Source organism: Sinohyriopsis cumingii, chromosome 6, assembly GCF_028554795.1.
Source record: "Sinohyriopsis cumingii isolate HCF-2022 chromosome 6, ASM2855479v2, whole genome shotgun sequence".
Classification (NCBI taxonomy): Eukaryota; Metazoa; Mollusca; class Bivalvia; order Unionida; family Unionidae; genus Sinohyriopsis; species Sinohyriopsis cumingii.
The window spans coordinates 156,607,060-156,620,900 of NC_142966.1; the positions used below are offsets into that span (position 1 = coordinate 156,607,060).

At 36.7% G+C, this 13,841-nt stretch overlaps 1 protein-coding gene across 1 annotated transcript; it reads left to right on the forward strand.

The window, feature by feature from the left end:
* The first annotated feature begins 1,851 nt into the window (after nt 1-1,851).
* Nucleotides 1,852-13,555, forward strand: LOC149798343 (uncharacterized). Its single transcript, XM_089963487.1, has 2 exons — nt 1,852-2,208; nt 8,893-13,555. Exons 1-2 carry the CDS (start codon nt 1,950-1,952, stop codon nt 11,265-11,267), a joined length of 2,634 nt encoding a protein of 877 aa, XP_089819613.1. The 5' UTR covers nt 1,852-1,949; the 3' UTR covers nt 11,268-13,555.
* Nucleotides 13,556-13,841: the final 286 nt, after the last annotated feature.

The window sequence follows — 13,841 nt, forward strand, 5'->3', positions numbered from 1 at the left end:
AAGAGATAGACTTTCAATTGCCTACCCCCCTTTTTTTTATTTTTTTTATTTTTAAAAAAAAATAAAAAAATAGAGACCCATCAGGTCGGGACCGTATTAAAATAGGGTCCCGACCCTGTTCCATTTACCCTAGTCCCTAGACAGACCCAAACTCTATTCCCATGTTAAATTCCCCTTGTCCCTGGAATTTCTATTTTTTTTTCTCCCATGTTCAATTCCCCTTGTCCCTAAAGTAATTTTTTTTCTCCCATGTTAAATTCCCCTTGTCCCTAAACAAGCCCAAAATCTATTCCCATGCTAAATCCCATTGTCCCTATAGTGGCCCAGCAATTTTCCCATGTTAAATTTGCATAGTCCCTAAAGTGGCCCAGGGGTGTTTTTAATGGTAAGTCCCATTGTCCCTAAAGTGGCCCACCTTACCTCTTCCGGAGGATGGCATCGAAAAGCAGAAATAGAAGAAGCAAGATTTACTACCCTATTGCCTGAATGTAGTTTTCATTTTGGCTCGAAAACCGTTTTTGATGCTATCTTTGTTTTAATATCCTAATCTGATCCGTTTTGTTACCACCATCAACATTTTTATTCTCCAATTTTTATTATGCGTGATACAAACTAAACATAAGTCATCTTGACTTTACTGATGGTTTTGATTAGTTTATTGTATATACACTCTGTACACTTAATTCCAACTTTATTAATGAATTAACTTTGAAATTTTTTCACTAAGTTTATTTGGCTAATTGCACAGATGAATTTCGCATTATTGGTATTTGTATTGTCCATTAAATAGCTGGACTAGATTTGGTTAAGTACGGGCTGACTTTTCAGGACTCTGCGTTTGCGTCTGCTGCCGGGTAACTCCTCTCCCTTGCCTCTCCCGGACTTCATGTACCACGACGGAGATGTGGAACCATTTCCACCCGTCTAAACCTAGGTGTCCCGATGTGACGTCATAGTTGCGACCAATCTCAACGGGCGTCACATACTGCTTTGGTAGACACCTGGCTAAGTAGACAGACCGACAAATACTTAATTTTACACGAGTGTGTGTTGGGTCCATTCCCACTTAAGAAAGCCCTACATTCCGGTCGTTATGGACTATACAGTCCCACGATCTGAGGCTAAATGAACAACAATCATTGCGTGTATGAACGCCTGGGGCATGTGGCTCAAATTATCAGCCTACGGTACAGGCATTAAACCGATGTACATGCCCGAAAGGGCACACACGTCGTTAATCTACAGAAACAAACAGACAAACACAGGCATCTGTCTTTGAAACTGCTTGCCAGCAACAGCCATTACAGCGCCTTCCATTGTCACCTTTCCGCTCCACATCGGCATTGCAGGTCCATGCCTTAGCATGTACATTTTGTATTATTTTATCATGTTTTTCACTTGTACAAAGAGCCTTCCTTCACACATGTAAATATTTCACCAGTTCGACTATGCCTGCATATGGGCCAAGCACTTAAGTGGAAGATGAAAATGAAGATTTTTGAACAACAATTAATATTTAATTTAAGACGAGTAAACGCTCCTATACCACGCTGACTGGCACTTTAAGCTATGTAATCATGTATGCAGGCTCTAATCAAATTTAATATGCAATGGTGGTTTTTTCTTTCATCTCTTCTTCTGCTTACTAATAATAATAAATTATTAATAATAAAAACTCAGTGAAAGTTATGGAGTGATTTGTTATTAAGAAACTTGACGTCCTTGTGATGATCCTGTCGTAGAACACCCTTAACTTGACAGCTTAATTTAAAGTTTGTTAGGTTTCCGGCTGTATTCTGGGAGTTATCTCTCTTTAATTACCCCATCCCCATGACTATTTCCGGTTTGCTTTTAGCCGCTGAAGATACTTTGCTAAATGAGCCTAAAAATAACAATCGTACTTAAATTTTAATTGCAGGTGTCGATCTTGATGTGGGTTTAAAATTTAGATGATGCCCCGCGTATTCGGCTCCACGACAACCCTTCTCGCCCCGGATTTTGTGGAAATTTTTCCACAGGACCGTCTGCAGTACGAGTTGTTCGCTCTCAGTGTAGAAACTGGAGTCAAATTTAACCGAACAAAGCAGACATTTACAATAACAGGACCGTGGGAGAGTATGCAGCATGCATACATTTTCTTAGAGGATTTAATGAAGAAAGTTGTTCAGAATGTCTATGATTCAGACAAATCTTCAAATATGGAAAAAGGTGCTAAAATATAAATCATTTACTCCACTTTTTAGCTTTTTTCCTTATGTGTCGTGTAAAAGAAGGATGGTGCTAGCCTCCTCTGACAGTTCTAGCCTATTATTGTATGAATGCGGCTTTCTTTCTGATCTTTCCCTTGTTTTGATTTCCAGTAAGTTAAGCTAACAGCCTTGTCGAAAATGCAGTACATCAACCCGATGTGTAGGGGAGGGTCAACATATTACGGCCGTAATACATTGATGCTATGTAGCTCTGTTCCAACCACGCCGCCAGAGGAATTTTTATTTTTGTTAAATGGCACTTGAATACATTGGTTGATATACAAAGGAAATAGGAACTAGGTGACTTTTCCTAACACAGAACCAGCTCGATGTGACTCACAATTGCTCTAACAATTATAACAATTAAGCTACCATGCCTTCACATCACCAGGGAATTTTTCCAGATCATCTTGCAGAGGTTGCAGGCGATATTCACATTTTTGCACAGCTTGTAACCTAATTTCTTCAGCCATACTATTCTTAATCTAATGCTTTTTCCTTTACTGAATAAATTTAGGCACAAGCAAACAGTTGAGATTTTTAAAATCTGTTGAATGCCATTTCAGTTTAGGTTGAAGGGCTGGTAGCTGAGAAGTGCCATATATTGTTGAATTTAGGATTTTCTTTAATAAAGTGAATATGTCTAATTGCATCTTGCTGAATATTATGACATTCATTTTGTTTAAGAAAATATACCTCAGTTTCAACCAATTTAGGCATTGCTTGGCTACCATCGCTTCAAACAATTAAATAGTTTCAATATGGGCTGTGATCTGATGTGAAATATTATTTACAGTTTTGCCTATAGTTCCCTGTGCAACATGGATCAGAGCTGCATGGCATTGAATATCAAGGCAATAAGACATTGGTCCACCATCATACATATCTAAGTCTTGCATTGTAGAACTAGGTTAGGCCATGCTAAATTTAACTACTGTTCAACAAATGTGCATTTCTAGGAGCAATATTGATATCCTGGGTAAAATAGATATGTCTCACAAACAGAGTACATTTTCGAATTCAAATCACTTATCAAAAAAAAGTAAACAAGTTAATATGACCAATGATAGAATACACAAAATGTTGAAAAATGAATCCATACTAGGAAAATGTAGATTTCATTGTGAGAGATTATGTTTTTAAATCTATTCAGAAAATAAAAAAGAAATAATGAACATTGAAAAGTGCTTGTATTTATCATCCGATCCTCTAAATGATCAATGAAAAGAAGACATTAAATTGTGAGAAGACAAAAACTGAATGAATGCAGAAAATAAACCTCAAACCTTAAACTTTGCTAATTAGCAAAGGGTTAAACACTTCACTGAGAGATTAGTACTATGGCAGTTATTTTGGAAAATATACAAATTGTGGCTCTAATACATGTATGGCTGCATTTTCTGCACATGTATCAAATAGAAGCCATATACACAAATATATGTTTTTCATTGATTATCCCACCTGTAAAGTTTGAAAAAAATACTCATTTGACTTCAGGACAGCTCATATAAAGTGAGCTATGCAGCATCACTAGGGCATGTGATCGCACGTCTTCAGCAAGATACAAGAAATGTTATTTAACACCAGTGGTCTGAGTAAAATCTATAAACCACTAGCTCTGTACAAGCCGTTTCTAACCCAAGATTGATATTTGGGAGCTACAATAACATTGTAATCCATTAGCAGGTGAAGTGGGAGACCAAGTCACCTAAAAAAAAGGAAAACTTCTTTTTTCTCTTAGGCAAGTGAAAACAACTTCAACCTATGCTTTTTTAGATGCACGTCAGATGTCTATATGTTCTGAGATGCTCCCTAGCTTAGCCATTTATATCTGGTGTTGTACCTCAGGGCGAAAAGTAGGCATCGAACTATCAAATAGCTGGTGTTAATTTCAATTGTGCCAACAAACAAACTCTTGCCCATTCACAGGCATGTGTCTTGATAACTGATTGACCATTAACCCTTCCTAAGTTATAGCAGATATGTGTGGTGAATGTCTTGGGTTATAGCAACTATCACTGGCAGATTTCAGCAAGTTATCATTTGATGATAAAAACATACAAATTTGTGTTTTAAGAACAGAATCAGTGACCTGAAGATTTTAACTGCCACATGTGTATTATTTTGTTCATAAAATCAGATTGAAACCGTGAGTGAAATTTTCAGCAGGAAATAATGGTGGACATTGCTGTGTCTGGGAAGTATTGGTTAGATTGTCTCTTTTCATAAATATTTGGGCAAATAGGAAATTATTCAGCTCATAGAAAGCAGAGTCTAAATATTAAGTTGTTCAATATTTAGCATAAAAATGCAATTATGTAGGTCTAAATGTATGGGACAATGCTTTGTTGTGTAATTTGAGAAGTGCTGTAAGGTCAGTCATTTTTGTGAATATACAGGGGAAAAAAGCAGCGAATCAGATACTGTTTAACCAATGCCTGATGTTACTACACTTACATAGACAAATAATAATATTATCAATTGCAACCATATCAATGAACTGTTGTAACAAAGCTAGAATGTGAATGGTTACATTAAGAAAGCCCATCTTTATAAAATAGATCCACTCCAATATTAGCTGTTTTGATTCAGTCAGAAAGTTTGTTCATCCCCATTTATTTTGCTCTCATGTACATGTTGCAGGGTTTGTTTCAATCAAGTTTATACTTTTTTTCAACTGCCTTTTTACAGTGAACTTTCATAAAGTAAAACAAACTTGTTTAAGGGTAATTAATCTACTTACTCCTATCAGTTAAAATTCATTACAATGTAGAGCTTCTACAGTGCTCTTAAGTCATATGGCCAGAATACAATGCATATGAATATGATAATTTTTATATGCATACAAATTGTGTTTATAACATACATGTACATCCAATTCAAAAAGTTTCTACTTGAAGAAAAAAAATATTTCTTAAAACTAGTGTTGAATACAGATATGCATACTGAGAAATAGAGGGCATAATTCAAATAAGAGACTGAAAACAAACATACACGTACTGTATATATGTTACAGCTACATTAAAAATCCAAATCACTTACACATTTCATGAGTAGCCTCCCTTTGTATGTAATGCCATCTAATCAGTAGCATATAATAGTGGGTGGATTGTACATTGTCCGAAAATGGTGGAGTCAATTGAGTTCAAAAGGATACTTTTAAGTTTAACATCGAAAGTAGGACTACATACAAGAAGGAAGTTATTATAGGTGTATTTGAGTGAAAGGTATTTGTACAAACATGGACCAGCAGTGGAAAATTGCTGTCAGTCCATGCAAGTTGTGTGCTCCCCTGGTCTCGATCATGTTGGAACAATGTTCAAATTTTAACAGCTTAATTTTGATTGGATGCGGTGGCTTGCTGCTGCATCCAATGAAATTCACAGACAAGCACAGAAATATCTGCTCATTATGCCAATGTATAGATAGGGTTATCATAACGAAACCTTGGCTAGTGAAGATGTTCATGCCCATTCTCATAGCTTGGAAGTCTGCATTCCTCCAACAGACAACTTTGGAGGAGATCTTTCTCAGAGTCTGTCAGATTCCAGATATGAGGAATATTCTGTCAGACATCTTGTTCAGACATGTTTGAGCAGTCTTCACTGATTGGTCTATTGGGGAAACCAGTAACTGACTTGTTTGCAACAAGGCTAAACAACAAGCTTTATTTTTATATCTCTCCAGTGTATGACTTGCAGGTATGGGCATTGGACACATTCAGTATTGGGTGGAATTGACTGTACACCTATGCCATCCCATCTTTAAGACTATTCTCTTAGGTTCTTCATCAGGACTTCAAAGTCATGGCTCACCCTGATAGCTTCCCAGTGACCCTAGAAATTGTGGTTCAATGATCTCCATGACCCCAGGTAATTGTCACTGAGGTGGGATCTGCTGTCTCAGCACAGAGGGTCCATGTTGCACAACACTCCTAAAATTATACACCTTCATGCCTGGTTCTTATCAAATGATCTGTCTGCCAGGACCAGGTTTTGAGTCCAGTTGCCAAATACATTACTCAGGCCAGAGGGCAATCAGCTTCAGAGGTGTTTATTACCAGTTGAGAATTTTGTGTAATAAGTGAATAGGAAATACATTAATCCTATCTGTTCCTATTAACTGAAGTTGTAATGGTATTTTCTCTTTGAGGTAAAGATCAATATCCACTGTTGAGGGCTATAGTGCAGCTCTCTCCAGTGCTCTTAAGCTCACTGTAGGTAAGGTATCCGATAGGTGTCATGCTATTTTTTATTCAAGACCACCTGTTATTTAACAATCTCCTTGGATGGGGAATGAACAACATAACAAGATGTAGCATTGCTATTTGGCAGGTAAGTATTACATAATTAAAATTAGTTGAACACACACACCCAAAGACTATATATTATGGATTTATTAGCTTGCCAAGTGAGTACAGAAATGATTTCCTGAGAGCCATCTATTGTCTCCAGGTTTGTAAAGGAAAGCATTTGCTACTTGATATCAACTATCTGTGCATGCCATTTTCATGGCTATGAATTTGGATTGCATGCAGATCTCTCAGTAACCAAGTTACTTGGTTCATAAATATATGCAAATCAAGATGTTCTAACACTGCTTGAATTAGCGTTTCAAAACATTGTAAGTTGTGCTGGGCATTAATAACTGGTATGTTTACAAACCTTCCTAAGGCAGAGCATATCTCATTACAATGTTTGTTCCTTATTTCATTTCAACACGAGTTCACCACCATCTGCCATTACCAAACTTTCAATATAGTTTGGGACAAGAAAGAAATCGATTGCTTTCAGGTCAAAATGGTCAAACACCATGGTCAGAGAGGAAAACAGATGAACAGCTATTTCTACTCAACTTTTATTCCAGGTAATTTGAGCAACCTTTGCGCTTGCCTTTGAGAAAAAGACACTTATTGATTTTGTGATCAAAAGGTCAGTGATCAAGGTCATAATGACTACAAGAAAAATGGTTTCCAAATGATATTACATTGGAAAAACTAAAGACATCTATTCATTTTAAGGGGTAAAGGTTAATGATCTCAATTATTTCCACAAAACTACTCAAGTGCTGTATAACAAGCCTTGACTGAACTTTGAAGATCTGAGACAAGGAAGACACATGTTGATTCTGATGTTCGAAGATTGAATATAAAGGACATAAAGGTTCACAGAGATGAAAAATGGTTTCCACACACAAAGTAAAGTTCTATGCCACAAACCATCACCAAACTCAGTGGATGGCTTATATTTGAGACAGGAAAGGCACCACATCGACGGTCAAAGTTATTACAACTGAAAGAATACATATGCAAAATAACGAGTTAAATCATGAAACCTTAAATGGCACACCATCGTAAAGCCATTACTCCTGTAAGTCTCACTGCCTATATGCCTTCTCGTGTCAACAGCAAATGAAATAGACATTTCAGGTCAAACTGCAGACAACAAAGACCCAGATCTACCATAGCATAATTCAACTGCAGATTAGGGTCTATGTTATTTATTCTTCTGATTACTCCTAACAAACAGCACAGACCAAGATCTGCCAGCACATCATGCAACAGCAGATCAGGGTCAGTAAAGTTTGCTGTTGAATTAGATGTAAAAGTGAGTAAATATAGATTCAGTCATAATTAAAGTTCCTCTCTGGACGTTTCCAGATTTGATTAATCTCCAGACTTTACTTATCCACTAGCAGCTGTCAGTTATGTATTCTAAACTCCAGCTGTCAGTTATTTATGTATTCTAAACTCCAGCTGTCAGTTATGTATTCTAAACTCCAGCTGTCAGTTATTTATGTATTCTAAACTCCAGCTGTCAGTTATGTATTCTAAACTCTTGCTGTCAGTTATTTATGTATTCTAAACCCCAGCTGTCAGTTATGTATTCTCAACTCCAGCTGTCATTTAGTTATCTATTCTAAACTCCAGTGGGCTAATAGCCCATTTTGTCCTAGGCAGCATGTGATCTTTTGTGTAATGTCACCACTTGTGATGAGGTTGTCTGATAAAAGAATGTCCACATCCCCCATGATAGGATGTCTGGACAGTTTGCAGCTTGTAGCATGTATAAATCTTTATTATTTGTAATTGCAGATTGCTTGACATCTTTACTGATGACCAAAATTATGTTTCTGATAAAGTTGATTCAGTTTTGACAAGAAAAAGTGGATTTTGTGGAAAATGCTATAGGCAACGTATTGCACTTCTGATAATACATCAGTTAAAGAGAGCTCAGTGGGTATTGCATGTCATGGTTTGGATTTTCTTTTTTTAAAGACTCCACTCATAAAGCCTTAATTGAATTGGTCAACTTGAAGCACTAATAATAGTCTAGATTAGCTCCACCACCCAAGTTTAATTAAATTAAGAATTTTCTGATCCCCAACTCTACCCCACTCCATACCTTTAATTTTTAACAGCCCTTATTCACAGTAAGGGATGGTCCAAAGTGAAAAATGTTCATATAAATATGGATTATTAAACACAGTCTTGTACACAGAATCATCATTACTCACTAGTTCTACACATGATTACTTTATTCTGTTCATTCTGAGTCAGCCAATAGAAGAAGAAAAAAATTGAATGCCATGGAAGGAACCAGTTTCATGTTTATCTAATTTCTGTTTCGTTTTTGTTTTTTAGAAAAGCTTCCTAAGAAGCCCCTTCCTGTGCAACAGAGTTTACAAGAATTTCCAAAAGTCAAAGATGCCAGAAAGCCAGTTCAAACCAAAGCTGCCAACCGTCCAGGGTGCTATGTTCCAAGCCCAGTTGTGTTCTATAACAGCAGCAAAGACTTTTTGATCTCTGATAAGAATTTTGAGGAAGTTGATGCTGTTGCAGACATCAAGCCCACAGTTGAAGATCTATTTCAATCGGGTACTGAGGCCGGTATGACAGAAAATGAAAAGAAAGACAAGACTAGTGATCCTGTTTTACTACATGATATGTACGAAAAAGAGAAAGAAATAGTGAAGCAGGTAGTGGCATCTTTAGCAGAAGAGGAGGATGTGGAGGAGCAGGAAAACACAGATCAGGAGGAAGATTTGGAAGAGGAAGAAGAGGGGGAGGATGAATCTGCATACAAGGAAACTGAGGAGGAGGAGGAGGATACAACAAACAGAAAAAAAGGCTCAGATCCAAAAAACCTCTCTCAAGATGATAACAGTAGGAAGGATAAGGTTATGGACAACGATGAAGAAAAAGGTAAAAATAAAACCAATAGAACACAGTCAAAGGTGACCTCAGATGCAGGCACAGATTTATCCACAAATGATGTCATGGATGAGGAAACTGAAAGACCACAAACAAGAAGATCAACTAGAAGATCTTACTATAGGAATCAAGTTGTTGAAAAGAACACATTTACAGAAAATGAAAAAAGACCAAAAAGAAAGTCAAATAGACCAGTAAGGTTGATAAAAGAATTTGACAAAAGTTTGGATAAAAAATCAAATACAGAGAATACCTCCTCTGAGTCAGTGATAATAAAAGAGGAGGAGCTGGATTCAGATAGTGAGCATAAACCATCTATCAAGAAAAAACGGGGAAGGAAAAAGAGAACAGGAGGTGAGAATAAAACATATCCCTGTTCTAAATGTGATTATATAGGAAAGAAGGCAAAACACTTGAATGAGCACAGGAGGCGTCAGCATGCTGTCTCTAAGCAGTGTAAGATCTGTGGAAAGACATTTGGGTTCAATAAGGATTTGAATCGGCATTTACGAACCGTCCACTCTGATCCCGAGTTCTTCTGCAATACATGTAACCGGTTTTATAAATGCAAGAGGGTGTATGAGAGACACCTTGAGACTCATAATGAAGGTTATATTAGGCCAAGTTTTAAATGTCAAACATGTGACAAAAGCTTCAGTACAAAATATGTCCTGAATGCCCATGTCAAGGCAGAGCACTTAGGTTTAAAAAAAACTTATCTGTGTCCAACATGTGGAAAAAGTTTCACGCAGAAGAACTCGTATCTTCAGCATGCTAATGTCCATGCTGGTATTAGACCGTTTGTCTGCGATGTGTGTGGAAAAGATTTCACATATGAAAAGTCGCTAAGGGAGCACAGATTTATGCATGATGAGGTCCGTAGGTTTCAGTGTGAGATTTGTTCAAAAACTTTCAAGCAGACGACAAGCTTGAGGATTCATATGAAGGTGCATCAGGAATCAAAAGATCACATTTGTAGTAGTTGTGGAAAAGGTTTCACTCAGAAACAAGCACTTGTTCGTCATGAAAGGATCCACAATGGAGAAAAACCCTTTTCTTGTGCAAAATGTCAGAAAACGTTTAGTGACACATCCATTATCCGACGTCACATAATTCTCATTCACAAGAGTGACCCCAAAAAGTGGCAGGAACATGTGGTGTCTCATTTAAAACACGACACAAGCTTCTTTGTTGAAAGTAATGCCCAAAAGAGTAGGAAGTATGGACGACCATCCACATCACTGCCCAAAAAGGAAGATAAGATAGATGATGACCAGTGTAAGACTCCAGAATTTAGTTCACCACAGATTACTGTGCCACATGGATCTTTATCTCAGCCTATGTTTCCAGGAATGCCACTGACAGATGAGCCAGAACAAAACATTGTAGAACACGATTCAGTGGAAAGAAGGCAAGCAGAAATCAGGGAAAGAATAAGTGGAACTCCAGAGCCTTTTGCTTCCCAAAGATTAGAACCTCATCCCCACCTTCAGCCCCATCTTCAACATCATCACCAGCATCAACAGCAGCAACCACCACCACCACAATCATCACTTCCCACTGCATCAGCAGGGAACAGTATCTACCATCACCCAGATCCTGTAAGGACCCCTGAGGTAGCCCAACTCCAGGAAAATTCTGGCTACCCAGCATCCCTTCCCAACCCCCATGATCTGTCAGTGTCGGCTCTATATGGACAAAGAGATGGCAGATATCCCGAGTTTAACAGACTGTGGGAATACCCTCCATATTCTGGGTACTATATTCCAAATCAGAGACCATATCCTCCCTACACTGGTCAGTAGAATCTGTGTACAGCATTCCCCCATTATAAGGCACGTTTTTATAGCATGGTTCCTTGGTTTTGATCATAATCAAGTTCTAGAACTCTATGTAATTTTTGTAAGTAAATGTACTTTATGTTTGCCATGGACAGCATTATGATGAGTAGTTGTCTTGATTGGACTCGTTTGACACTTAAGATTTTTTTATATCTGCATTACTCAAAGCATCAGATTTTCTTGTCATGATTTTTTATAGTTTTTTCAAGCTTTTTGGGGGGTAATTTGTAACCATCCATTGTATTATTTGTTATGTAAGAATAACTGTCATGGACATTGTGCAGCATTGTAAATGTTTGCTTCAGCAATTTAGAAGACTTTAAACCCTTAAGCACAAATTGTGCCTTTTGTGTACTGACAAACATTTGCATGTAGCAAAACATGCATATGATCCCTAGTCCATATATTGTAACAGGAATATAATATATGCATTTTCTTTTAGCCTCATGTATCCATTGTTAGTCCCGAGTTGGTAAAAAAAAAAGTGTTTTTTTTTGTACTAGCATAGACCAAACAAATTGAAAGGGAATTGCATTTTCACTCCTTGTTTTGTCTTTGGTTAGACAACATGTTCTTAGCTCATCTAGCCTTAAGGTCAAGTAGTTTATACTGTGGTTTTAATGCTGTTGCTTATTGAATGTTCCCATTTGTTATTTGCAACTTTTCTTTCAAAAACCACTAAATGGAATTTGACCAAATTCAACAGAAAGCTTTCTGGTATGAAGATGGATAAAGTTTGTTTAGATATCACAAATCTGAAATAAAACATGGTTGCTGTTACTAAATTTAGAAAAACCTTTAAGAACTTAGAAACCACTTGGCAGAATTTGAAATAAGGCTACCTGGCATGGAGACCTTTTAAATTTATACAAGTGCAAGAAAAAAAGCCCTGTCAGTCAACCCCATACATAACATTATAGGCTATCCCTTAATTCATACATTAAGGTAATCACGCATTAATACATGTTAATGAATGAAGACTAACGGTATTTGTCATATTTCATCTGTAGGATTTATTTTTTGTAAAATTCAATTCTTAACATGTTTCATTACAAGACGAATTATATAATAATCTAAAAACTGATAAGCCAGATTTTTTTTAAAAAAATTAAGTTTTTAGAGATCTCACTTTTACTTACGAAGTATTTTGGAACAAATATTTCTTTAAAAGTAGATGGAAAGTAAGGAAAAATATACAGCTTTACTTGCTCATCAGTTTCTCTGGTAGCAGCACCAATTGAAAATTTTTGTGGCTATGTAAATTGATGCATCAACAGGAGCAAACTAGGAAAAATGTTGCCTCAGTAGCTTTGTCTTCTTTTACACTTCATCAATTGCACCACAAGTTCTTGGAGCTTATAGAATGCTCTGTCAGTTGCTCAGGTGTCTGTGTGATGTTAGCTTTGAGGTGGAGGATTTGTTTAGTTTTGTGTTTTACAGCACAGCAAACAAAATTATTTATTTAGTTTTGAGGTTGAGGATGGTTTAGTTTTGTGTGGTGTTAGCTTTGAGGTGGAGGATGGTTCAGTTTTGTGTTTTACAGCACAGCAAGCAAAATTATTTAATTTTGAGGTATTTGGAGTAAAGTACCTTCCCAAGGACACACCACAGTCGCCAGCCTGGGCTGACCCAATGTTAGGATTTGAACCCACACCCTTCTGGTCTTAAGTCTTGCATGCTGACCTCTGAGCTAACACAGCTTTATTTGGGGAAAAATATGGCTTGAATTGTCTGCATGATTATTATGTTTTGATTCAGGTAGTTAGAAATTGGGTCAGTACTGTTTTAGTTACACATGCTTATATATGTTTGTAACATTTTGTGTTGCAGACATAAGCATAGTGAGAAATAAGTATCTCGTTTTAGGTAGTGACAGTATTGTTGTCAGCATTAAAGCTTTGCATTAAAATACAAGGGAGATAACACAGACACACTGAGACACCAGGAACACTTTTTTTGTATTTCTGTTTGTCAGTCTTTAATCAACCCATAAACAGAGAACAAAAAGGTAAAGAATTAAATGATCATAACAAGGCAGAATTGTGTGTAAACTCTTTAATCATTATACATTATGCATCATGTGAAGTTATAATGAGTGAGTAAGCTTTTAAAATAAAAACAAAAATCAGTAAACTAGTGCTGATGATGAAAACCTTGCATCTAGTTTAGTTCACCAGACATCTTTTATGTTGCACATAAAGATCATCATTGTTAGTTTTATTTGGTCTGAAAAATGTTTTATATTTTGAAAACATGTAATGATCATCATATTATTTTCCCTGTTGGCCTACATAATGCTGTCATTACATTTTTAGTGTCAGCATATACATACTTATCTGATTCCACAGATCTCAAACTAAGTACATTATATTTGATTTGTGAATTCAGTAGCAATACCTTTGCCTATTAATATAAAAAGTTTAAGTCCATTGAAACTTAATCAGGCTTAACACTGCAGATAGGAGCTTTGGTCAGTGGTCTTTAGAAATTAGATCGATATATACAATTGAATCATTGTTTTCTTATAGAGCTATAAGC

Coding starts and splice junctions, on each gene's coding strand:
- LOC149798343 (XM_089963487.1), top strand. CDS start 1,950: ATGATGCCCCGCGTATTCGGCTCCACGACAACCCTTCTCGCCCCGGAT. Junction 2,209..8,892: donor ATCTTCAAATATGGAAAAAG/GTGCTAAAATAT, acceptor TTTGTTTTTTAG/AAAAGCTTCCTAAGAAGCCC.